Raw genomic sequence first — 24,549 nt, forward strand, 5'->3', positions numbered from 1 at the left:
ACAACAGCATCCTAGGTGCCAGAGGAGCTCCCGCTGGGAAGAGCACGCTAACACGGGGGGGGGGGGAGGCACTACAGAAAAGACCTTTCTCCCTTTACTTCCCATGGCAGTGGCACCCATAGAAGATCTTAATATACAAGTACACATGGATATACAGTGGTGCCCCGCTAGACGAATGCCTCGCTAGACGAACGGCATTCGTCTAGTGGAAGCTGCCCCGCAAGACGCAAAAGTCAATGGGGCTGCTTCGCAAGACGCAAAAAAAATTTTTTAGCGCGAAAACCTCCGCGCTCCATTGCCGCTTCGCTAGACGAAAAATTCGCTCTACGAAAAAACTCGTAGAATGAATTATTTTCGTCTAGCGGGGCACCACTGTAGGTGGTAGATCCCATAAGTCACCAGGTCCTAAGCTGTCAAGGGCTTTAAAATGAGCACATTGAAGTCACACAGTCCGTAACATTGGGAGAGGCAGAGGAAACATTTTGAATCATGAGGATCTAGGCCTACGGAGAGAGACAACAGAAGGGGGAACAGGGAGCCTCAGTCCACAGAGCACTCTGCCCAAAAGCGATTTGGGAAACGAACCACCTAGAGAGGCGGTAGTACCAAACAAGCCAGAAAGGTCCAGCTGTGTACTGCAGGTGCTCAATTTGATGGCACTGCTTAAAATCATTCCAGAAAGCTCTCAGGGCTCATCCAGACTTTCTGTAGCACCATGATTTCCAGGCACAGGTAAGCTTTTCAAAGCTCCATGTCTGAGTGATTTTCTTTGTGTTTTTTTGTCCAGGCACTTTCATTGGGAAAATCCACATTTTACTGGTGAATTGGAGCAAATGGCAATTGAGTTTTCTGCAGATTGCTGCTTGCTCCAATTCAGCAGTAAAACGTGGGTTTTCCTAATGAAAGTGCCTGGACAAAAAGAAAAGAAAATCGCTCAGACATGGGAGCTTTGAAAAGCATACCTGTGTCTGGAAATCATGGTGCAACAGAAAGTCTGCATGAGCCCTCAGTTACCCTACAATAGACCATGGGATCAATGAGGGCAGGGCCAGTCTGGGGAAAGTTCTTCTGGTTCCCACAACTGATTCATTCAGCCTGCTTTGACTATTCTAGTGGGAGGTGACTGGGTGAGAACAGCAGAAACAACAGCTTGCGTGACAATAAGCACACTCACCTCGCCCTCAACCAGATTACGCTTGTAAAGGGCATCCTTGGCTGCATCCTGCCAAATAAACACACACAGCAGGCAGTTAAGTAGATACAGAGGCTCTCGTTGCACCAGGCAGGGTGCTCCTTTAAGCAGGCAGGCATTGGTGCAACCAAGAGGCATTAAAAATGGGATCTGAAGTCTTTGCTTCCCCCACCCCACCCCACCTAGAAGTAAAATGGAGTAGATGGGGGGACTGAGGCACCATACCCGTTTTCCTTCACTGCCAAGGCGCCGTGCTGCCTCTGTATACCACTGCTGGTACCGCTCCAACTGGGTCAGGTATTCTGTGAAGTAAAGATCAGACATGACAAAGGAACAGCTCCGGTGTCCAACTGCATCCCCTTCACCTCCACCCCCTCCAACCCCAGAGGTTGGGACTCTGCCTCCTTTCTTGTGATGCAGTGGTCTGAGAGAGCTAAAAAATTAATACTCCAAGGGCTTAGAGACACCGAGACGCAATCACAAACTGCTGAGATCAAGATCTGTCAATCTAATAAATTGTATGCTTTTTTATTATTCCATTGTATCCATCCCTGCCAAGATATCTGGTAGATTTGCCAAATGTTAAAATGAGGGTAGTCTTTACACAGGCAAGACTAAATGTCCTTCCGTTAGCAGATTGGACGGGCTGACATAAAGGAGCTAAGAAGGATAGAATTTGCGGCTGTAACTTTGTGTCAACAGAAGACATAACTCATGTACTCCATCAATGCCCTTTTTATAATGACCTTAGAAACAATTACATCCACCCGTTGTTGAGATTGCAGAGGGAAGGACATCTCTTGCAAAGACCTGTTTTTTTGTTGTTGTCTTATGTAGAGAGGGATATATCCTTTAGAACATCCAAATTTCTTTCCAAGGCTTTACAAATTCGTGTAATAAACTTAAGGGGGGGGGGAATGGGAAATGATTTATCCTGTAGAGGTCGGGGAGCAGAAATGTAAACCCCTATTATCAGCAGTATTCTTATTCTTGTTATTTTTATGTGTGCAATGGCTGCTCGCTAAACACAATAAATCGAACTGAACTGTACCCCCTCAATGAGCACTTCCTGCGAAGGCAATTTAAGACACCAATTCCATATGAACCGTCAGAGAAAGGGGGGAAATATTCACTTGCCCAAGCATTGGGAATGGGGCCTTTGTGGCTGGGGCTTTCATCGCAAAGTACCTTTCATGACTGCAGGGCCTCCGTGCTGAAGCTGGGACTTCTGCCACTGGATCATCCGTATAACGTTCTGGTGCTGCTCCACTAGGTCGTTAGGAGGTCGTTGGCCAACTTGTTTGTATCCTGCAATCTGCCAGCAAAGGAAGAAGGGTTTGCGTATGTTCTCAGGAAAAGGACTGAGCACTCAACTTTGGGGGTAAGACGTGGACCTTCTGGGACCAAGTTCTGTCTGGCTGACAAGTGCATGCACAGGCTGGGAAACAGCTTTTCCAGAACCGCAGCAACTGTGAGCAGCACAACTGAACAGGTGACTGAGAGAGAAGAAGAAGAAGGAGTTTGGATTTGATATCCCGCTTTTCACTACCCGAAGGAGTCTCAAAGCGAATAACATTCTCCTTTCCCTTCCTCCCCCACAACAAACACTCTGTGAGGTGAGTGGGGCTGAGGGGCTTCAGAGAAGTGTGACTAGCCCAAGGTCACCCAGCAGCTGCATGTGGAGGAGCGTAGACACGAACCCGGTTCCCCAGATTACAAGTCTGCCGCTCTTAACCACTACACCAAACTGGCTCCGAGAGTTGGCCACCTGAGAGATCCGGCCACATAAACACAGAAGGAAGGCAAGACTTCACCACATGAGTTTGCCACACAACACTTCTCTTTTAAATTGGCACAGAGTCTGCAGACCTCAGGGGGGGACTCCTTCTGCAGAATGAAATTAAAGGCCAGATTTCCCCCCCCCCAAAAAAAAATAAAAAAGTGGTTTATGAAGCCGAAGCAGGCAAAAATAGCCCAAAAAGAGAAAAATGCAAGATTCTTCCAGTCAACTGACCTTTTATTTGTTTGTTACCCAGCCGAGACAGGAATGCCAAGCAGGGCCCAAGGGTTATGAGGGTTGGGAGAAGACATCATTTTAGGTCATTTTGAAAGGGCATCACTCACACATTCCCTAGAGATTTGTTTTGTCCAACCTTGGGTTTTTGCTGTACTGTAACACTTCAGCTGACTACTGCACTACTAAGGTAAGCAGATTTTAAAATCATAAGCATTATACACTGCCCTGCCTAAGGAAGCACAGCAACTTTGAGACAGGGCTGAGATTTCTGACTGAGCTTCCTGCCCCTCCTCCAACCATTTGCTTTGTAAGTTAGACATTCCTAGTGCCTTCAACCCAAGAACAAAATGTCTCAGTCAGTTTGCAGGAGTCAAGATACAATGTTTGCTTGCAGTTTTGCTCCCAGCAACCTTGTGCCTTGTTCTTTTGAGGGGAAATGAACACAACTGTTCAAAATGTAAGACATACCAGTGTCTCACTTGTCAAACTTGTGTCTCCTGTTTCCTCCCATCCTTTCGTTGTCCACTGCACAGTCTCAAGATTTGTCTGCAAGCACCTTGAAGTGGGGGCCTGCCTTTTGGCCAATGTTACACTAAGGCACCATGCACACGGAGATGCTGGAATTAGCAACCATTGCCCTGATAAACATTACTGACCTTCTTCTCCAGCCTCTCCTTGTCAAAAGCGAGGACATTGAAGCTGTGCAGAGTGCAGACTGGTTTGCTGCAAGGAAAGAAAGTGCAGCATGATTAACTTCGGAAGAGGCCAGCAGCAGAAACACAGCACAGAGAATGAGGCAGAGGCAAGCAGGGCAACCACCATCTGGAGAAGTAGATATGGATTGGGTGTGTGCCTGCCCCCAAGCAACAAGCACAGCTGATTCCTGCCAAGGCAGGGGGGCAAGAACCAGGCACATCAGCTGCAGCAGAGCCCCCTAGCTTGGGGACCAGAGTTTGGTGGGCAAACAGACTGAATTGCTGCCCAGGATCCCTCAGGTTCTAGATTCAAGACCTGCTGTGGGTTTCTTCCTGACAGCTCTGAGATAAAAGGCAGCCCAGCACGCACACAGGGACACTGCTGGAATGCCTGGGTGCTCACAACTGCTCCTGATCAGACCTGTTGGCAGGCAAGGTGCTCAATATCTCATTTGCTAGAATGCCAGGTTTTAAAGGACCACAAGAGCAAGATGAATGGGACTGGGTTGGGTTTGAAGATTGACTAGCCAAAGGAGCAAGGAAAGCTCTGAGGTTTCATGCCCGGTGCTGTTTCTCGCGTTGTTCTCAACCCAGGACAGACAAATCCAGTCTGGTAAACAGCTACATGGCAGATTTGAGGCAAGAGAGACACTCTTTGGAGGGAAACCTTGCATTCAGAACAAGAGAACCTTCCAGGCAAGCATTCTGCCTTACACCTTGGCCTCAGCAACCCCTTTTCTTTTCAGAATGCCTTCAATCGCATCCAGGAATCTTCCTTGCTAGCCGGTTGGTCCTGACTTCTCTCCCATCTTAGGCCCTAGCCCTGGGAACAAGAAACTCAGCCCTTGTTGCAGAGCCTGCACAATGCCCCAGTGCTGCTCTGCCTGTTCCTCGTGCTCTTTGTTTCTCAACCCTACAGGAAATGCCAGGCTGTTATCAGACCAAAAATCATTCCTGCTATGTTTCCTGTTTGTTTGAGTGGTGCCATCCAGATTGCACAGTTTCACAAGAAAAGGCACGGTCTATCCAGCCCGCTCTTAAATGCCAGTTCGAGACATCCTTCTCTCTCCCTGCTCCTCCAGTTACAGGAGAGGCTGTGCTTCTGGCTATGGCTAAATGGGAGGAGGCCCTACCATGAGAAAAGTGAGGAAACTGTCTCAACCCACTGATTGAGGGCATCATTATCAGAGCGGGAGACAAACCAATCTGTAGTATGTGGCACAATCCACCTTCAGGCCCTCCTGCACGAGCCCCACAGAATGGGACCTGAAAGAAGCACAACAGTCTCCCATGTTACTCAATGGAAAGGGAGGTGTCCTTTGGACCTCCTGCCTCAGGCACCAAAATATCTTGGGTTGGCTCTGATCCTGTTATTCACCGTGCGAAACTGTACCTGTTCTTTTGAAGCTTTGACTACTTTGCCTTCCTGCCAATCGCCACAAAACCTTTTGTGCCCATACAACCTCCCAGAGCTCTTTGCCCTCTCTAGTTGTCCTACATTTCTTTTCTTGTCCAGAGCCGGCAGGAGCAAACCATTCTCTGTGCAAGGGAGCATTCGAGGCCTGAGAGAAGGAAGGTCCAATCAGAGATGGCTTGGCTACAGCAGTGAGCAGATGGATGTTCAGAAGGGAAATTAGAAGAGACTATCAACAGCCACTGGCAAAGCAAAAGGTGCTGGGCTGGACACCTGCCTCTGTGCACACCATCCAACTGTCCATCATGCTCCCTTAACACGGAATTCAGATATCAAAAATGCTACACGGTGGTAACTGGTGTGGTTTGGTGGGCAAAGCACTGGACAAATCTGGGAGACTTGCTGATGGGCTTCTCAAAGGCATCTATCTATCTTGCTGGCCCCTTTGGCAAAGAGAATGCTGAATTTGTTAGGTCTTCGTCTGATCCAGCAGCGAGGCTCTTCTCGTGCTTTGTCTCAGCCACTGACTCATTGCATGGCCCTGAACGAACTTCTTCACTTACTGCCTCTGTTCTCTCTACTGTACAGAAGGTAGCTGAGGCATGGAGCTTCCCCTGCCCTGTGTGCCAACTTTAGAACAGGTATGGTTCTTATACACTCTCCTAAGGCACTAAGGACCTATGCAAAGAGGGTCTTGTGGCATCAGAAGCTCCATTACAAAACCCTCACAAGAAGCTACATTGCCACTTTTGACAACTTGGGCTATTCAATTCCTGTTTATTCACAAGTCTCAGTAGCCAAGAAAGATGGGCAAGCTATCTCCTCAGCAGAACTGCTATTTGACGGAGGCCTTTCTATCAGAAAGTCGGGCCAATATCATGCAGCGTTACACAGTCAGGAGAGCAGAATTGATCCATGAAGTGCAATCCACCAGGAAGGTCTTCTGCACAAGTTAAACGAAAATGAACTACTACTATGCTCTTGGACAATTCCCATTCATTCATTCTTCCTTTGCTAAAATAATACTCAGAGCAGCTTCCAAATAAAACCCATGTCAACAGGGCTTACACAGGAGAACTTCCGGGTTAACTGTGACCTCCAGGTCAGATTGCCCTGTCTTTCCCCACCCTGCTGCCCCCAACAACACTCAAAAGCAGCCCCCTGAAGCAGGCACACCTGCCCTATTCCTTTTTTGTGAGATGCCTCGGGCCTTGCATTTGCCTTCTTGAGCCGAAAGCGAAGTAAGAAAAGAATGAAATGGAGAGCGGAAGAACAGGAGTTGAGATTTCCCCACAGATTATGCATGGAGCTAACTCTCAAGAGACCCCAGCAAAGGCACAAGAACATACATACCTACTGCCCACATCCTTCCCAGGAGCTATTGCTGGCTTGGGTTTGGGAAGAGCAACCTGGGTGAAGAAAACAAATATTGTTTGGCATAGCCACATTTATTTCAACAATGCAAGACTGGTCAAGGTTTTCAGCCCACTGAAAATTACATGAAAATGATGTACCATTGGTATCTAACACCAAATAAGATTGCAAAAATGTATAAAACTAAATCATATATGGGTTGGAAATGTAAAGAGAATGAAGGTACTTTTTCCATATGTGGTGATGTTGTAAGGTAAAAAGCTTCTGGGAAATGATTTATAATGAATTAAAGAAAATGTTTAAAAATACATTTGTTAAAAAAACCAGAAGCCTTTCTTTTATGTTTAATAGGGGAAGAAGTACCAAGAGAAGATAAAATACTTTTTTATGTATGCAACAGCGGCGGCAAGAATGCTACTAGCCCAAAAATGGAAAGAAGAAGCATTACCAACAGAGGAAGAATAGCAGATGAAACTGATGGATTATGCAGAAATGGCGAAACTGATGGGGAAGATCAGAAACCAAGGAGATCAAGTATTTGCTAGAGACTGGAGTAAATTCGTAGTTTACTTGAAAAACCACTGTAAGCAGTTAAAAACATTGGTAGCGTTTTAATGACATTTGTAATGTGAAATTGACTATGATAAAATAGGGATACATACTAGTTGGAAAAATTATAATATGCAAAAAATTAATTTTTAATTTAAGAAACCATGAGAGGGAGGGAAGGGAGTCGGAAGCTTCAGGGAACCTTGCAATTGGATATATGTGTAAGATAATATGTATAAAAATGTGAAAACTAATTAAAAATTATTTATTTATTTATTTATTTATTTATTATTATGAAACTGTGTGGGACAATGGCTCGTGAAATCTCAGGGGTCAGAGGTTGGGGTGTCAGTGCTCTGCAAAATTCCTTGCCTCACCTCACCAGCAAACTCAGAATAAAACGTGCAAAAGAGTTTGCAAACGCAAAATAAATTACTTGAAACAAAACATTTGCCAGATTTGTCCAGGCTGCAAATTGTCCCCTCCCCCATTTAAAGTATATATTTTTTAAAGCAGACAGTATGCGCAGTGCTGGATAATCATCTCTCTCTTCCCATCACAATATGCTGCTCCTGTGGGCAGGAAACCAGCCTCTGAATAGCAACAATTGCTGGAGACATTTCAAGCCACACTTAGTCATTGGCTACGCTTTTGGCCCACATCCATTTCTGAAGAAACCAAAGTTTGGACTCTGGTAACACAGCTGAAATTCATTTCTTGGAAAAAAAAACGGAGCCACAGAAATGAGGTGACGGAAGGGGCACAGTAGGCTGGATACCCTCTAGGATGAGCACCAACCACAGATTCCATATGGTTCATATTCTTGCCAGCCTCAGCTGAGCAAGGGCTTGGGCACAGGGCCAGAACCTTTGCAAAGCCACACTCAGAAAAACATTTCGGGTGCTACCCAAACCAGCTTTGCTCTCGATGGAGAGCTTCTGGGACACAGATAAAAGCTTGTCTCTTACTGGTGGCATAGTGAGGGGGTCAATGACCAACCACTTCTCCGTCGTCGTCTCCAGTTGCTGGGATGTCAGCGGCTCTCTCAGACGCACAATGACTTCCAGCTTGCCCCCTGTGGGCCGCCGACCATCCAAAAGCTAGGCAGAGAAAAGAAAAAGCGAGAGAAGCCCCAATTAGTGTGTAACCACAACGCTCTAAACTTCTCCCCGCCAGCACCGAATCCATCCCTCTGATGGTTCACACTTGTCAATCTGTACAGCAGAACGACGCAGCCTGTTCCTTTGGGCCGCCGGGATGCCGAGGCAGGAGCTGGCATCTCTGTCTTTTCGATTACGTGGCAGATGGCAAACCAAAGCCTGGAGAAACTGCTCTCTCAACTTCCACAGGGAGGCTGGCTGAGCAGGCAGAGAAGGCTAGTTCAGAGCTCTAATCCAGGCCACTCATTTATTCACAATCATATAGAGGCTACTTTCCCATCAAACTGCCCAAAAGGTGCACATGGAGTTAAAACACAACAACATTTAGAAAGATCAACATTCCTAAAGTCTTCCACTTCTGAAAACTGCAATTGGGCCTTGAAATGTTTTTGAAGTGGTGTGTTTTTGGTGGATGTGTGGATACCTCCTTTAGCAGCTAATTGCATTGGGGGTGTGAATGTCTGTCAATTCCTCAGGAGGAATGTTTTTAGCAGTTATCATCTCAGGAAGATCTTCAAAATGGGACCTTATCCAAAAGCCTGCCTGCTGTCAGTTGCTTAGAGCATGGGTAGGCAACCTAAGGCCCGGGGGCCAGATTCGGCCCAATCGCCTGCGGACGTTCCGGGAATCGGCGTGTTTTTACATGAGTAGAATGTGTGCTTTTATTTAAAATGCATCTCTGGATTATTTGTGGGGCATAGGAATTTGTTCATTTTTTTATTCAAAATATAGTCCGGCCCCCCACAAGGCCTGAGGGACAGTGGACCGGCCCCAGAGCATTCTTCAAATGCATTATTTTTGTGTGTGCTATATGGTGGGGGTTTTTTTTTTTTTGCAATCCTCGTTGAAATGTTCAGTTGGAAATAGTCATGACAGCTTCTTTACTTTGTTCCACACTTAATCTCATTAATAAGCTGTTGTCACAGTCCTTTTAGCACTTTTTGTGGCTGTTACATAGAACTGTGGCCTTGCACATGACTTCACATTTAACTTCAGTAGAGAAGGCGGCAAAGTGGAGCCACTCCTGATGACCTGATGCAACAGGGATGCTGAAATGGGTGTGACATGCCCCAAGACATGCTGAGCCCAAGGCCTTGGAAGGCAGTGACATTTCTTCCAGCAAGCGGTGAAAGCAAAAGTCTGATTTCACTCTAGCCTCTCTGTTCTGCTAAAGCAGGGGTCAGCAAACTTTTTCAGCAGGGGGCCAGTCCACTGTCCCTCAGACCTTGGGGGCGTGGACTATATTTTTTTTTTGGGGGGGGGGGAAATGAACGGATTCCTATGCCCCACAAATAACCCAGAGATGCATTTTAAATAAAAGGACACATTGGCAATGGGCTAAGATGGAGGACTGGAGGAGGTTGGGGCCAAGACCAATCCTTCCATCCACACTATTAAAATAATATTAAAATTGGATCAAAAGTGTCATGCAAAAGTCAAGGTTGGCAAAATTGGGAAGCACATTTCACTGAATATTCTCCATGAAAGAACTGAAATTCTCTAGACATTCAGGAGGTGTTCAGGAGGGAGGGAGAGGGAGAGACTTTGGTCATTTTAAATAAAAGGACACATTCTACTCATGTAAAAACATGCTGATTCCCAGACCGTCCGAGGGCCGGATTTAGAAGGCGACTGGGCTGGATCCGGCCCCCATGCCTTAGTTTGCCTACCCATGTGCTAGAGGGCTCAGTTTTACATGCACATCATGCCTGAGAAGAAAGTGAAGGATTCAGGCTTACCTCCAGAATCTCCCGAAGCTCGCAAGCTGTCTCCAGTGCATCCAACTTCAATTGTGCAGTTCCAACTACACGGTCAGTTTTGAACAGCCCTCTGGAGAGAAGTGGAAGTATTAGACTGATGACCTCATTTAGAGAGAGCCACAAATTTCATTATGGTCTTACTTGCTCCATTTCAATAAAACTAACACTTAGCCTTTTTAAATTAACCAAAGCACAAGAACTGCTGCAAGGTTACAGTAGAGTCTCTCCAACATTCCTATAGTAAAACTACTCTTAACTTGAATGTCTCTTTTCAACTTAGTTATGGCTTTGGGTACATGTGGATCTGAGCTATAAGATGCCCACCTGTCTTGCCTGTGTGTCAATGAGCCAATCTGAGTTTCTTCCTCCTATAATAAACATTTCCCAATCTCACATCCTGGGTTTTCTACTAATGTCCTGCCAGCACCACATTATAGAAGTTAGACGTGGAAGATGTACCTTGTGTGGAATGAAAGCCACCTTGTCTCAATTGTTTAATCACTCTTTTGATAGCACAAGCTAAATATCCTTCCATTCTCCTCCATATTTTTTGTGCTTCTGCCAATAGCCCTGAAAGAATGTGCAATCTCAGCACATTCACAGACACTAAGAACCAAACTACAAGAAACATCCTGAAATATATAACCGGGACCTGCCATTTTACTTTCTTAAGAAAAAAACCAAGGAAGTGGCAGGGGGCATGGATCATGACCACCATGTTAGGGAGAGAGGTGTATTCCTTTCCCCTGCATGCTTCCCCACCAAAAATTCCCACCTCAAGCTACTTGCTTCCGAAGGTGTTATTTGATAGGACGATTCCAGAAGGAAGCACAGTGATTATCCCAACAATATACTATTCTTCTGTCCTCCCTGCATTGCATATTAAAAATACACATGTCAGGTTTAATTAAAAGCTCAGCGATTTCATGGAAGAGTTGAAAACGCTCATATTAAGGCTCTCAGGCCACTCAGACATGCAGCTTCCATGTTGAAGGTGGCCCACCTCCAGCCAGTTTGACCACAGCAGGAAGGTCCCTACGGGTTTCTGTCAGTAACAGCCAAATCTCCATTTTGCTCACCCTTTATGGACGACTTCAAACTTGATGCCTTTTGTCTGGATGGCTCTCTTCAGCCCCCGGTGCCCCCGATTAATAAACAGCTTGAACTTCTCTTGGAATTCTGCCGGAGGGAGATACCAAACGGGAAGGTTACTGGGCGTCAGGTGAGAGCCAAGAGCAATCATCACTGAAAGGAACAGCCTTGCATTGCTGGAGGGCCTGGGGACCCTGCAGTTTGCTTTAAGCCCCCCGCCCCGCAAAAGCTTGGGAGGCTCAAATCCAACTCCTGAGCATTTACACAGCTACACAGTTGTTGTGCACCATTGATATGCCACTGTTCACCCCATCACAAACACCCTAGGTAAAAAAGATAAAAGGTAAAGGACCCAGGACAGTTAAGTCCAGTCAAAGGCGACTATGGGGTGCAGCGCTCATCTTGCTTTCAGGCCGAGGGGGCCGGCGTTTGTCCACAGACAGCTTTCTGTGTCATGTGGCCAGCACGACTAAACCACTTCTGGTGCAATGGAACAGCGTGATGGAAACCAGAGCATACAGAAACGCCGTTTACCTTCCCGCCACAGCGGTACCTATTTATCTACTTGCACTGGCATGCTTTTGAACTGTTAGGTTGGCAGGAGCTGGGACAGAGCAACGGGAGCTCAACCCGTTGCGGGGATTCGAACCGCCAACCTTCTGATTGGCAAGCGCAAGAGGCTCAGTGGTTTAGACCACAGCGCCACCCGTGTCCCTATGCAAGCACTCTATGCACTGGTAAAAGCAAATTGTGGCAGGATCAAGTTGTACAACATTGGCCATAGGGATGTTTCAGCACAGCAGCAAACCCCTCCATTTGCTTCTTGGCTCACCAGAAGCACTTACACCGAGACAGCCAAAGACTGTGCAGTTATGATGCTGCCACTGCTCCCTGCCATCAAACACCCTAAGATGTCAGTCAGCAGATTCTGTAGGAGGGAGGCAGGCAGGGAAAACCTGGCAGCTATCCTCATGCTTTTTCCAGCTTCCCCCAAATCATGCTCGCCGTTGCCAAGAAGGAAGTCTGTGCCGCAATATACTCCACCAGACACCTTTGCCTTCAAACCCGTTTGCGCTGCAAGCTGTCATATTCACAGAAGCAACTTCCACATAAGGACTGAGAATATTCTCCACTAGAATCCAGGAGCTAATACTTCTTGAAACCAGCAGTAGCCCAACAGAGCAAAAGGACCAACAATTTTCCAGAGCCGCCTCTGATGATGCAGGCTTGCTACTAACAAGTCTTACGGTATCTCTGGCTGCTGTGCCGTAAAAACCTTGTTCGTTTTCAGCCCTGTCCTTCAACTGGTAGCCTGTAGCAGAGTTTCAGACTGCCAAGCTTCTGTGGCAACAAGAGAAATCTATCCTCACCTGCTCTCCTCCCTGTCATCATGCTTCCTCTGCTGTCCCAAGTAAAAGCCTGGCAAGGACATTTACTTCCAATACTGCACAGCTAGCTCTGTGCTTTGGACAAGGGAGGGACTCAGAAATCAGGCCGGTGATGAGGGTCTGGCATACCCAGAAACAGAACTAAGGGACCAGCCCAGTATATCAGTGCTTCATAGCTCTGTCCAATATCTGACGTGCAGCATCTCCCTCTATTCCAGGTGTGGGGTTGTCCCTGTGACTAAGGGCTAGACCACATGCAGCACTGTACAGGTCACTTGGAAGCCAACCCATTAAAAAAAATGTAATAGTATGCAAGTGTAGGGCAGGTTTAACTCTTCCCTCCCCAGCCACGATCCTGATATTCACCCCCTACCCCTCATTTGCCTTTCTGAAGCTAATGGCAGAGGGGATTTTATTAGGATAGGGCTGCCATACATGTGGCACTTTGTCCTGGATCTTAGTCAAGTCAATCGTAAAAGTGTGTGGTGGTTTTTTTTTTTTTGAAAAAAGGAAAAAAGTAAAGAAGAAAAGCTCAACAATTTTGGGAGGTCTTCCTAAAAAAAAAAAAAAAGGATTACAGCAGGGGAGAGAATGGTTGAACCTCCCCTCCCTTGCATGCTGCAGTGCCCCCCCCCCAACACACACAGCCTCTAGTACCTTGGTACCTTGGTTGTCGAACGGCTTGGCTCCTGAACGCCACAAACCCGGAAGTAAGTGTTCCGGTTTGCGAATGTTTATTGGAAGCTGAATGTTTGATGCGAATGTTTCCGATTGAGTGCAGGAAGCTCCTGCTGCCAATCGGAAGCCGCGCCTTGGTTTTTGAACGGTTCCGGGAGTCGAACAGGCTCCCAGAACGGATTAAGTTCGACAACCAAGGTACCACTGTATTATTTTTACTTACAAGAAACACAGTACTGATGGGCTTCCTGGTGATGTGCTCAGTACTGCACATGCTTTGGCCCTGAAGCTGGCAGGTGCTTCTCTCCCCCCCCCCTTCTTTCTAGCATGACCTAAAGCTCACAAACATAAATTTACCAGGAGAGTTGGAATTCTTGATCACGTTGGTCTTGTCTTTCTGCGCTTCCTCCTGCAAATACAGAAATGTGAAAAGAAGCAGTAAGAACCAGGCGCCTGTCGGAGCATTTCAAAGCAGACCCCACCGCTGTCCTCAAAGCAGCTTCACGCATCAGGCTTTTTCTACACCTGCATTACATGCAGCTGGCTATTGAAAAGGCAGTTTCAAATTATTATTGTTATTTTTATTAAAATACCGCCCTATATCCATAGATCTCAGGGCGGTTCACAACATAATTACACAAATGCAGGGGGAAATGATCACTGGCTGCTTCCCACAGGATAATTAAAAGTTAACATATGAAGCAGCCCAAACTCACCGCATTGGGATAGGGGAATTCAAAGCGGACAAAGGCATCCAGGTCATTAGGAGACATGCCTGAAGAAGGGAAAAATGAGAGTCAGGAAACGTTTTAGGTAAAAAATCTCAAAGCTAAAGGACAACGAGGAGGGGCTGCTCTCAGAAGGCTCCATGTGGAAATTGGCTCAGTCTGGTTCCTTGTATGCCACCCTTGCAGCACTTGCAAAATCAGGCCTCTCCACAGAAGCCAGGGCAGAAGTTGGGCCTTCACATGACTGCCTTGGCCTACAAGTCAGCTTGTCGGGCAACTGGCCTAGAAGTGGGCATTTCAGAGTAAAGAACACTCCTTAGAAACCACCTGTGGAATGAGTGTTTGCCTATATTACAAAATGAAAGGGGGTAGGGTGGGGAGAGAGAGAGAAAGAAAGAACAGGCTTCAACAGAATTAAATTCACTCTCAAAACCAGCCTTTTAGTCTTTCTCCCCTGATAGGTGGGAAGGTGGGGATTTCACAGAATGGGTCAAGAGAAAAGAGAGATGAAAGGAGGGAGGAAGTGCCCTCCCCAATGTAAACACACCTGTTTTGGGGGTTGGAAGTACAGTGGTACCTTGGTTCTCAAAAGCCTTGGTATTCAAACAACTTGGAGCCCAAGTACTGGAAGTAAGTGTTCTGGTTTGTGAACTTTTTTCAGAAGCTGAACATGCTCCGTTTTGAGTGCCACACTTCCATTTTGAGTGTTACGCTGAGGTTTTTGCTATTTATTTTGTGTTTTTGTGGCTCTTTTTGTGTGTGTCTGTGACTGTGTGGAACCCAGTTCAGCTCCTAATTGATTGATTGTGTGACTACAGTATATTGTTTATTGCTTTCGTTTTATGGATTAATGTTCATGTTAAATTGCTGTCTTAAGGGCTGTTTTTAAAAGTCTGGAACGGGTTAATCCATTTTGCATTACTTTCTATGGGAAAGTGTGCCTTGATTTTGCAACAGACTTCCGGAGCGGATTAAGTTTGAGAACCAAGACACCACTGTAATCAAGAAGCACACAAGATCCCTTCCCTGGCACCCAGGCTGAACACACGACTTAGGAAGGTACCGTAGTTGTAGAAGTGGTGGGGGCTGTGTGCTCTACACAGCCAGCTTCCCAGCTGGCACAGAAATGACCAGGGAGCAGGAGGAGGGGGGAAATAAAGCTTTTCAAACAGGTTATTCTGATGCCCTGTCTCAGCCAGCCACACATCCTGTCTGCTTCACACAGCAGCAGCAGCAAATCCTTCATCTCTCTATAAATTTTTCTCTCCCCTTCCTCTCCTACACAGGCTCTTTGCTACTCCAGTAACCACATTTCTTCCAGTGTTCTCTTTCCAGATAGGCTCTTTCCCGAGCAGCAAATACCTAAATCACTTTTTAAAACCTTTTAACTTATTGCACAATAATTTGCGAGGGCTTGGCTTGTAAATCAATAACAACAACAGGATACTCTTTCTGGCAGTGTTTCTGACAGCTACTGAAATTACAAGCAGGCAGGAGAGCCAAGCAAGCAGGGTCCAATCACTTTTTATGGGTTTTACGGTCATGTTATTATTGCTTTGATGCTGTTAGCTGCCCTTGAGTTTCCATTAGGAAAGAAAGGCTGGGTATAGACTGAATGAAGAAATGAATAAATGAGGAGGAGGAGGAGGACAACAATAGAGCTACAGTCCTTTTTTCAGGATGCCACTCTGCAATGCTATTTTCAAAAGCCAAGTTTCTTCTTCCATGGATAGGACAATGTAATAATGGATTAGCTCTGCTCACTTTAACAGTGGCTTCTGCCTTCCTCAATAACACACATGGGACCCAAACATATAAAACAAGGAGGAATAGAAGTTATTTAGCATTCTACAGAACAAACAGATACAGCTGGGGAGCCTGTGGGGCTCCAAATATTGTTGGACTCCAACTTCCATTACCCCAGTCAACAGGGGATGATGGGCATTGTAGTCCAGCCATAACACCCACGAGATAGGCGCAACAATGTTAAGAGGGACTCGGTTTTGCACTAGGACAGGGCACAAAGAAATGAAGTGGAGAGGGCAGGTCAGCCCTTTTGCACATTTCAGGGGAGGGGAGAATTCTTAATTTTGAGAATAAATGTTAGAATCGTCTTGCTGGATCAGGCGCAACTGTCCCTCCAGCCCAGTGTTTTCGCTCCAGTAAGGCCCCGTCAGATGCTGCTAGGAAATTCACAAGCAGGGCATTAAAGACAGCCACTGCCCGTTGTTTGTTGTCCCCTTCATCTGGTAAACACAAATCATTTGCTGCTCTGAACAAAAAAAGTCCCACTGGCATAATACTTTGCATAACTAGTTGGGGGACATAAACAAGAGAAAGGGAAACATCAGATCCTGTCTGCCAACACAAACAAATGTCAATGACTTTGGAAACTCTTCACCATACTTGTTCTAGCAGGCACCTAACTTTCCTCTACCTGCCCCCCGCCCCCAGGTTTGGCTTTAGACCAGAGAAAGGGGACCTTTGAACCTCCAGATGTTGCTGAACTTCAGCTCCCAGCTAGCGTGACCAATGGTCAGGGGTGACAGGAGCAGCAGCTCAGCAATACCTGGGGAGTCACAGGCTCCCCCCATCTCAACTGCTTTGTCCAACTTACAAGTAATGGTGGCAACAGACATAGCAACTCCCACCCCCAAATTACATTTTCAGAAACGGAAGCCGTTTCCTGCATTACCTGGAGGAGCTGGCAGGTTGATTCCTTTCACGACAGAAAGAACCATATCGTTGCTGTTCAATTCTGGGAAAATCCTGCGAGGGGGGGAAAGGAGAGGGCGAATTTCAACCAAGGGGCTTTCAGTGAACAGGCCAGGATCTCACCATCACTAAGCAAAGAGTCTGACTCCACTCACCTATTCCTACCATTCCAAAAAGAACACTCTGAAAGGCTTCACATCTCTCTCTCTCTCACACACACATATATATACATACACGCCCTGGGCAAGAGCTGAGGTTTGAAACAGGTCAAGGCCCTTTAATAAATATTGGTTTGGCTTATGTGGGATTTTAAAAATCCTCCTTTATTGTTGTGGCTCTGAGAGAACCTACTCCTGCAAAGGCTAGGGACTTGGCTACCTGCATAAACATAAAGCGCTTTGTATGCATTTTAACACTGTAACACCAGATGGCGCTATGGAGTCCTGCCTTTCACCAATGGGATTTCCCTGTATGAAGTTTACAACATGTGTAACTGAAATCGCTTATTTGATGTGTCTAGATCCGGCCTAGGAAGGAGAGCCCAAAAAGCATTTGGCATCTAGCATTTGAGGCAAACTGCAAAACAATGGCCCACATACTTGACCACACTGAAAGTCCGCTGCTCATAATGATATTTGGGCAGTGGGAACCCCTTGGCGTGGGCTTGCTTTAAGATCTCCATGTTCTTTTTGCAGTCTTCAGCCATCTTCTCAAATCTGGAGAGGGGCAGACCAAAACAGTCAACTTAGTTTACAGGGTGATTCGCAGAGTTTAAATAAGTTTTCTTAGCGCATTGTAGATAACTTTGAGCCATAAAAGAAGAGCTATGAGAACTTTGTTATGCCTGAAGAAATAGTTGGAGTAGACAGGATGTGTTGGAAAGCTTCAGCCAATGAGAATTCTGATAAAGCTGGGATCTTGGTTAAGCAACAGCCCAAAGAATTGAGCACAAAAGAGTTAACTTGGATGCTAGCAAACAGAAGCAGTATTTTCAGAAAACAGCCAAAACTGGAAGCCCTCCAACCGTAACTGACTGGCAGCACACACAGATGTCTGGGAACAAGCTATGTTTTGAGAACAGGGTCAGAAAAATAGAACATTCCATGCACATGCAGAACAGCTAGCTTTGCACTGGAGTGCTGGTTATGGATTTCATTAGGCAGTAGCAAAAACAAATTACGCTATGAACTGAGCAACGTAGCAATCAGCAAAAATGTCATACTATAAAAGTGATGTGTGGAAATGGACTTTAAGAGGAGCAGCATGTGGCAGACAGTCTATATTCCCTGAAGGAAGAACTGCATGTAACCTTAAATATAAATCATGAAAGCTTGTTCTACTTGCGACCTTTATTCCCCCCCCCCCCATTCAATGCATTCCCATCACTTGCTTTGGGAATCCTTTTGCTTGTTTTAAAACACAAATGAACCTATTCAGTGACTTGCCTCAGCCCAGCTGCAGAACAGATGATGCAGAAGATACAGGGAAACCAGGCAGAGGGCCTTCTCGGTAGTGGCACCCACCTTGTGGAACGCCTTCCCACCAGATGTCAAACAGAAAAACAACTACCAGACTTTTAGAAGACATCTGAAGGCAGCCCTGTTTAGGGAAGCTTTTAATGTTTAACAGACTATTGTATTTTAATATTTTGTTGGAAGCCGCCCAGAGTGGCTGGGGAAACCCAGCCAGATGGGTGGGGCATAAATAAATAAATATTTATTAATTATTATTATTATTATTATTATTATTATTATTATTATTATTATTATTATTATTATTATTATTATTATTATCTAAGGAGCACCTGCTGCGAAGAGGGCATTCCTGGCCAACACAGGCCACAGATTTAGCAGAGAGAGCAGAGGAATGGGAAGGGTATTGATCAGTTGCCATCACACTTACTTGGTAGTTTCTGCGATGTTTCCTAAATGGGTGAACTGCTTGGAGAAACTCGCACACATCTGGAACAAAAAAGAAAGGAAAAGGAGGGAGTCACATCAGGAGCAGGCAGGAATGAATGATCCTGGCTCCCTCCCATGGGTCATGCACCTTTGCAGTCAAATGCCTTAAATTCCACCCCTTAATAAGCAAGCGTCAGCCCTTATATGGCCAGAGTATGCAGACTCTCTTCTCAAGGAACCCAGAAGCCACTTGCATCTTTCTTAATGTAGCCCATCCATTGCTCATCATTTACTTAATACTCGGATAGCTGCAGGAAGCTTGTCTGTGCCCCCACTTACCTCATGCTGCTGCCTCATAATTTTCACAAGCTCCATGTATTGGGCAGCCGTTTCTGGGGAGATGTTGGCTCCGCGACGCTGCGCAAGTGTGAAGTCCTCCTTGTTCACAGGGGCTTGAGGCACCTGAAGGGAGAAAGTGTGTATTTGGGGGCGGGGGGAGTTAGTACCAGAATGAACCACAACCAAAAGGGCAGGGTCACCTCCATGCAGAAAACACAAATCAGCACAGAGTGACCCTCTGCCCGTCAAACACACCTGAGTTTCCCACAAAGGGAGCTCCTGATCCAAAACTGTGTGGTCTGAAATGGGAGGCTTGCCTGCTGCCCATAGCTGTTAAGTTTTGGATTTGAAAACAAGGGATCAGCAGTCTCACCTATCCCGGGGGCAGTCACATGTCAGTGGTGGGCGGAGCCAGAAGCAAAAGTGGGCGGAGCAGCAATGTAAACTCCAAGCGGCCTCGGAGCGGAGCAAAGAGGAGGGCAGCCAGCAAAGAGGAGGGCAGCCATGTGCTCCACGCGATGGAGCCCCATCGTCTTCTTGTCTGATCCCATCAAAACAGGACAGGAAGCAGCAGCTGCTCAAAGGCAGCCAGGCTCCGCCCGCCAGCTAACCCTATTGGCCGGCTGAGGGGCTCGGCGGCAACGGATAGGGGCTGATGCAGGGGGAGGAATACACCCCCCTGTAAGCATGGGAAACGACTCCCTGCTTTGGGGGCCGAGGCATTTCTCTCCAAGTAGGCGAGGTCTTCCCACCCAGTCCCTGGCCAGCAGGGGAGGAGCTGCTTCCATTAAAAACGGGAAGGTTTAAGGGAAATAAAAAATAAGGGAGAGCAGCAGGAAACTGCTTGAAATAAGGGAGAATCCCGGGGAAAACGGGATACTTGACAGCACTGCTGCTGCCATCATTATATATCTTCCAGCAAAAGGCAAAAACAAAAAACAAAACAAAAAAAACTTTCCTCTATAGCCAGGCCTTAGGCTTTTAACTAACTGGCCTTCTAGAAGTGGGTGGGATGTTTTTAATGTATTTCTTTTTTCCTCTTGGTTTGAATACTACTATGTGGGGCTTATTGTGTTTGGTTGATTGTAAGTTGCTTCAGGTTCCCTTGGGTAAGATAAAGCAACTATCAAATTTAATTAATTAATAATGAAGTGTCCCATGCCAAGCTTAAAGGTATAGCCTTAACTGGCCCTCATTCGGCAACAGCACTACTGTAAGTCAAATGGGATGACCGAAAAATTATTTTGCCCCACACTAGTGGGTTCAAGAAGGGGCATTAGAGCAGGTTTTCCTTGGACACAGACCAAACAGTCAGTCTGCTGGATCAGAACAAGGGTCCGCCTAGTAAATTTTCTGCCTGGTATGATGCCTCTGGGAAAATACCAAGCAATGCATGAAGGCAACAGTCCCCCCACTTCCCTGCTATTTCCCCAGGATAATGTACTCAAGAGGTGTACTCCCTCTGAACACAGATATTAGATATGATAGCTAAACAGAACCACTTATTTTCCACGTATTTGTCAAATCCCATTATGCTCAGAATACAGACACTGAGGAATGCAAAAGATTGAAAGCATCAGGGCAAGGTTTTTGTTCCAGCGCTCCACAGATGAGACCAGATTTATTTTTATTTTTAAAAATATGTCTCTCTGGCTCAGAACCCAGGTTCCAGAACTGGGACAAAGTGACCGAAAAACAACATTCATGCACTTCATGAGCTTTGAGTCCAACACAACTCTTGGACAGCACTTCAAGATATTTCCCAACCAGAGAGAAAGAGAGAATATGATTGCCTTTGTTATGTCGACCGGGAGCCCACTCTGCGATGCTTCAATCATGGGGTCCAGACCCTTGGCTTGACGCAAGAACATCTTGGCTCCCTCAATGTCATTCTGCTGCTTTGCTCTGAGAGCTGCCTGCATCAGCTGCTTCTTCCGGGTTTCCAGGAAAGTCAGCTGCTGTTGAGCTGCGGGGAGAAAGGAGACCCACCAGGCATGCTTCAAAGTCTCTTCTAAACAGACAATAAGGAGGTCTCAAATGGGCAAGGGTGCAAATCTTATTTCAGTACACCAACATATGTCTGTGCAAAAGCAAAGCAGTCACTTTTTACAAGTAGCATGCCGGTAACATGAAAAGCATGTTTGCTCAGGAGACAGCAATAAATGCAGAGCCTATAATGAGTCTAGGCAGCCTTAGAAATAATAATAAAAAACAGCCATTATCTTTTCTCCAAGAGCAGCCAATAATGAATGCTACATTATACCAGTTAAGAAATGGTCTTTCTCCTGTTGGGTTGGAATCCAAAATAGCAAAAAAGAGAGGAGCTGTTTGCTTCCACTGGGGCTGTTGCAGAGAAAACATTCCAAGGAATAGAGCCCAAGCTTCTCAATCTCATGTTAGGTGGTCATTGCAAAGTCCTACCCACATGGCAGTGACTTTTGGGCTGTAAAATTCAGGGGAAAGTGGAGATTGGGAAAAACAAAGTACCTCAATAAAAGAGGCACCGATCAGCTCAGGGATTTTTGCATAAATCAGGAACGTGGAATGTGCCACCAACAGAGATTCTGTTGTTGTCTGGCCTGCAATCTGGACCAACAGGAATCAATGCCACCCAAGGAGCTCAAATGCCTGATACTGAAAAAATCCCTGACACTGCTAATTTTAAAAACACTCTATATGTCTGAAGAGTGACCAAATCACTTGCAAACTGTGGCTTGGTTTAGATACCAAGAGCTGCTGTACAGACCGAATTGCCAAGATGGAGAAGCTGCTTTATAAGGGTGGCCGAACTAAGCACTAAGAACCCCTCCCAATGCTTAAACCGTTTGTGTATCTAGGATTAGTGTGTCTACAAAATGAGTAATTTTATTCATGAAACACTACCCTGTACTTGTGGCACTTTACAATAAAAAGCGAAAAGGGACACCACAGAATCAAAAACTTTTCCCCATCAGCCTAGACACCACCACACCAAGCTTCTCTGAAAAATTGTCTCCTGTCGCTGATATTCAGGCTGCAACATGAATTTACTTATTTTCCTCTTCCCTCATTGCCTCTCTTCTGTTTTGTATCAAGTCTCCTCACATCATAAGCCACTATTTTATATTATAAAGCATGTTTATATTATGAACGAAAGGTAAACCAATAAATAAAAGCGGGGGTACCTTTCGTGTTGACCTTTGAGGCACTTTTTCCTGCCCCCGTTGCCTTTGGAGCTGCAGGGGCCACTCGTGAGCCTGGCTGGGGTGGCAGCTTAGGCTGCGGTGAGCTGGCTGGTTTGGATGATGCAGGCTGGTTTGGGTGGTCAGGCTGAAAAATACAACAAAGGACCAACCTGACACACAGGGAATCACACGGGATATGAAGGCAGTTGGAGAAGTCCAAACTCTGTTCGTGACATAGCATTCAATCTTAAAACCTTGACTGCACGACCAGCACTTAAAAGCAATGCTGTTGCCAGTACAGGTTCTCCCCCCAACCCCTTTTTAACATTATTTAAATTTATTTATTTACAACATAAACCCACCACAACTCAAATACAGTGGTACCCCGGGTTATGTACTTAATTCATTCCGGGTTACAGTACATAACCCGAAAAAGGACGTAACCCAAACAATTCGTTCTGTGCATGTGCAGACCGGAAAACCCCCGGAAAACGCTCTGCGCATGTGCAAATCGTGCGCGCGTCAGGTTGCGCTTCCGAGTTAGTGGAGTTCGTAACCCGAAGCGTACGTAACCCAAGGTACCACTGTAACTAAATCCTCCACCATTAGTCATAAACCTAACATAAAATAAACGTAACATAAAATAAACGACAAATTAAAGACTTCCTTTATCCTGTACATGGCCTCCTTGTTTACTTCTTATAAACTGTTTCCTTTATGAGTTATTATTATGATTTATCAAATTATGACTTATAAAAACCCCCCACAAAGTCTCCTGCAGACAGTAATGAAAACAAGTCCAGATGTGTATTTAGGGCACTGTTTTGTAAAGTATGCTTTACATTTCCCCCATTCTTTTTAAAATTATTGTCTGGGGAGTCCCCTAATTGCCTCTGTTAATCTATCCAATTCGATAAAGTTTAATAATTTATCCTGCCATTCCATTTTTGTTGGCACGAATTCTTTTTTCCAATTTCTGACAACTGAGGTCCTTGCCGCGCCTGTGGCACAGAGGAATATTTTCTGATCCTCTCTTGTTATACCTGTGTCAACTGCCACAGGCCAGTATAGGAAGACAACAATTCTGCTGAATGAATCTGGTCTTGTAGGTACAATATGATGCATTACAGCTTAAGCTAAGGCTGCCACCTGCCACTCTTCTACTTGCCAAACTGAATTAGATCAACATGAGCAAAAACTGAGCTCAGCATCACCGTGGCATCAAACATTGGGGGGGGGGATATGAGGAAGTGTCCTCCTTTGTGTCCCTTCACTGGTGGAGGAACAGAACTATGCTAGTAAAATCCAGGGGTCTTTTCTGTTACTTTAGAAGATTCCTTACTTTAGAAACCCCTCCCTAGAGATGCCCACCTGGGTTGACTCTTATCCCAGATTTTAGACAATTTAGCAAGGCCTTCCTACTCGGGACTTTCTTTGGATCTGGTTGTGGAGTAGCTATCTCACACTTTGCCTCATGGGCTGGCTTTAGAATCTATGGTTTTAAGATTGTTTTTATCAAGGTTCCAGCCATCCACTTGCTTGCAACCAGTGCCCTTCCCTGCTTGGGAATGTACTCCTGTCATTCCCAAGCATCCAGCAGGAAGGTCGCTTTCCTCCATTTGAAGGAGATGGGGCTGAAGCAGCAAGGCACTGCTGGCACCTCCTGAAAAAGCCTAGTATGAGCAGGAGAGGAGATAAAGACTCAAGGTCATTCACAAATCTGGGCAGCTTTTAAGCCAAGCCAAAATTTGTTGTAGATTGTTGTAAGCCTTCTTCGATAACCTGATTAAGTGGTATGTACCTGTACATACCGTATTTTTCACTCCATAAGACACACTTTTTTCCTCCTAAAAAGTAAGGGGAAATATCTGTGCGTCTTATGGAGCGAATGGTGGTCCCTGGAGCTGAATTGCCCAGGGGCCAAAAGAGGATCATGCTTTTTATTTTGCAAAGAGAAAAGGGGGTGTTGAAAGGACCCCGCTCAGCAGCTGATCAGCAAGAGATCGGGAGAGAGATAAGAGTCCCCGGCACCCTTTCAGCCCCGCCCTCCATTGTTGAATGTGCTGCAGAGGGAGGTTGTTTGTTTCCCCAGAGACATGTGACTGGATGATTAGATTATCTATCTGGAAACTGTAGAAAAGGCTCCCTTTCCTTTAGAAGCTGCAGAAATGTGAGTTGAACCCCATAAAAATGGGGCTTTTCCTCTTTGCTTTTCCCCCTTTGCAAAAAAGCTGCAAAACTTTTAGCTGATCCTCAAAAAAACAGGGTTTTTCCCTTTGCGAAAAAAAGTTGCTAAACTTTTAACTGATCCTCAAAAAAAAACAGGGCTTTTAGAGGAAAACCAGAAAAAATAATAATCTGGGTTTCCTCCTCTAAAAATGAG

General features: G+C 45.8%; 1 protein-coding gene across 2 annotated transcripts in view; it reads right to left on the minus strand.

The window, feature by feature from the left end:
- CC2D1A (coiled-coil and C2 domain containing 1A) overlaps positions 1–24,549 on the minus strand; it is a 46,006-nt gene that overhangs the window by 2,642 nt on the left and 18,815 nt on the right. The window contains exons 14-29 of one of the 2 annotated variants that reach the window (XM_033174076.1): positions 22,167–22,311; positions 20,796–20,968; positions 19,003–19,125; positions 18,665–18,723; positions 17,362–17,478; positions 16,743–16,816; positions 14,036–14,094; positions 13,677–13,728; positions 11,241–11,340; positions 10,141–10,231; positions 8,210–8,341; positions 6,672–6,727; positions 3,866–3,932; positions 2,381–2,507; positions 1,418–1,494; positions 1,175–1,222 (exon numbers count right to left, since the gene is read on the minus strand). In XM_033174076.1, coding sequence (XP_033029967.1) covers positions 1,175–1,222; positions 1,418–1,494; positions 2,381–2,507; positions 3,866–3,932; positions 6,672–6,727; positions 8,210–8,341; positions 10,141–10,231; positions 11,241–11,340; positions 13,677–13,728; positions 14,036–14,094; positions 16,743–16,816; positions 17,362–17,478; positions 18,665–18,723; positions 19,003–19,125; positions 20,796–20,968; positions 22,167–22,311 — 1,500 coding nt within the window. Of the gene's footprint in view, positions 1–1,174; positions 1,223–1,417; positions 1,495–2,380; positions 2,508–3,865; positions 3,933–6,671; positions 6,728–8,209; positions 8,342–10,028; positions 10,085–10,115; positions 10,232–11,240; positions 11,341–13,676; positions 13,729–14,035; positions 14,095–16,742; positions 16,817–17,361; positions 17,479–18,664; positions 18,724–19,002; positions 19,126–20,795; positions 20,969–22,166; positions 22,312–24,549 lie in introns of those variants that run through there. The other variant, XM_033174077.1, reaches the window with a different exon arrangement.

The sequence above is a fragment of the Lacerta agilis genome, chromosome 16 (genome assembly GCF_009819535.1).
Source record: "Lacerta agilis isolate rLacAgi1 chromosome 16, rLacAgi1.pri, whole genome shotgun sequence".
Lineage (NCBI taxonomy): Eukaryota > Metazoa > Chordata > Lepidosauria > Squamata > Lacertidae > Lacerta > Lacerta agilis.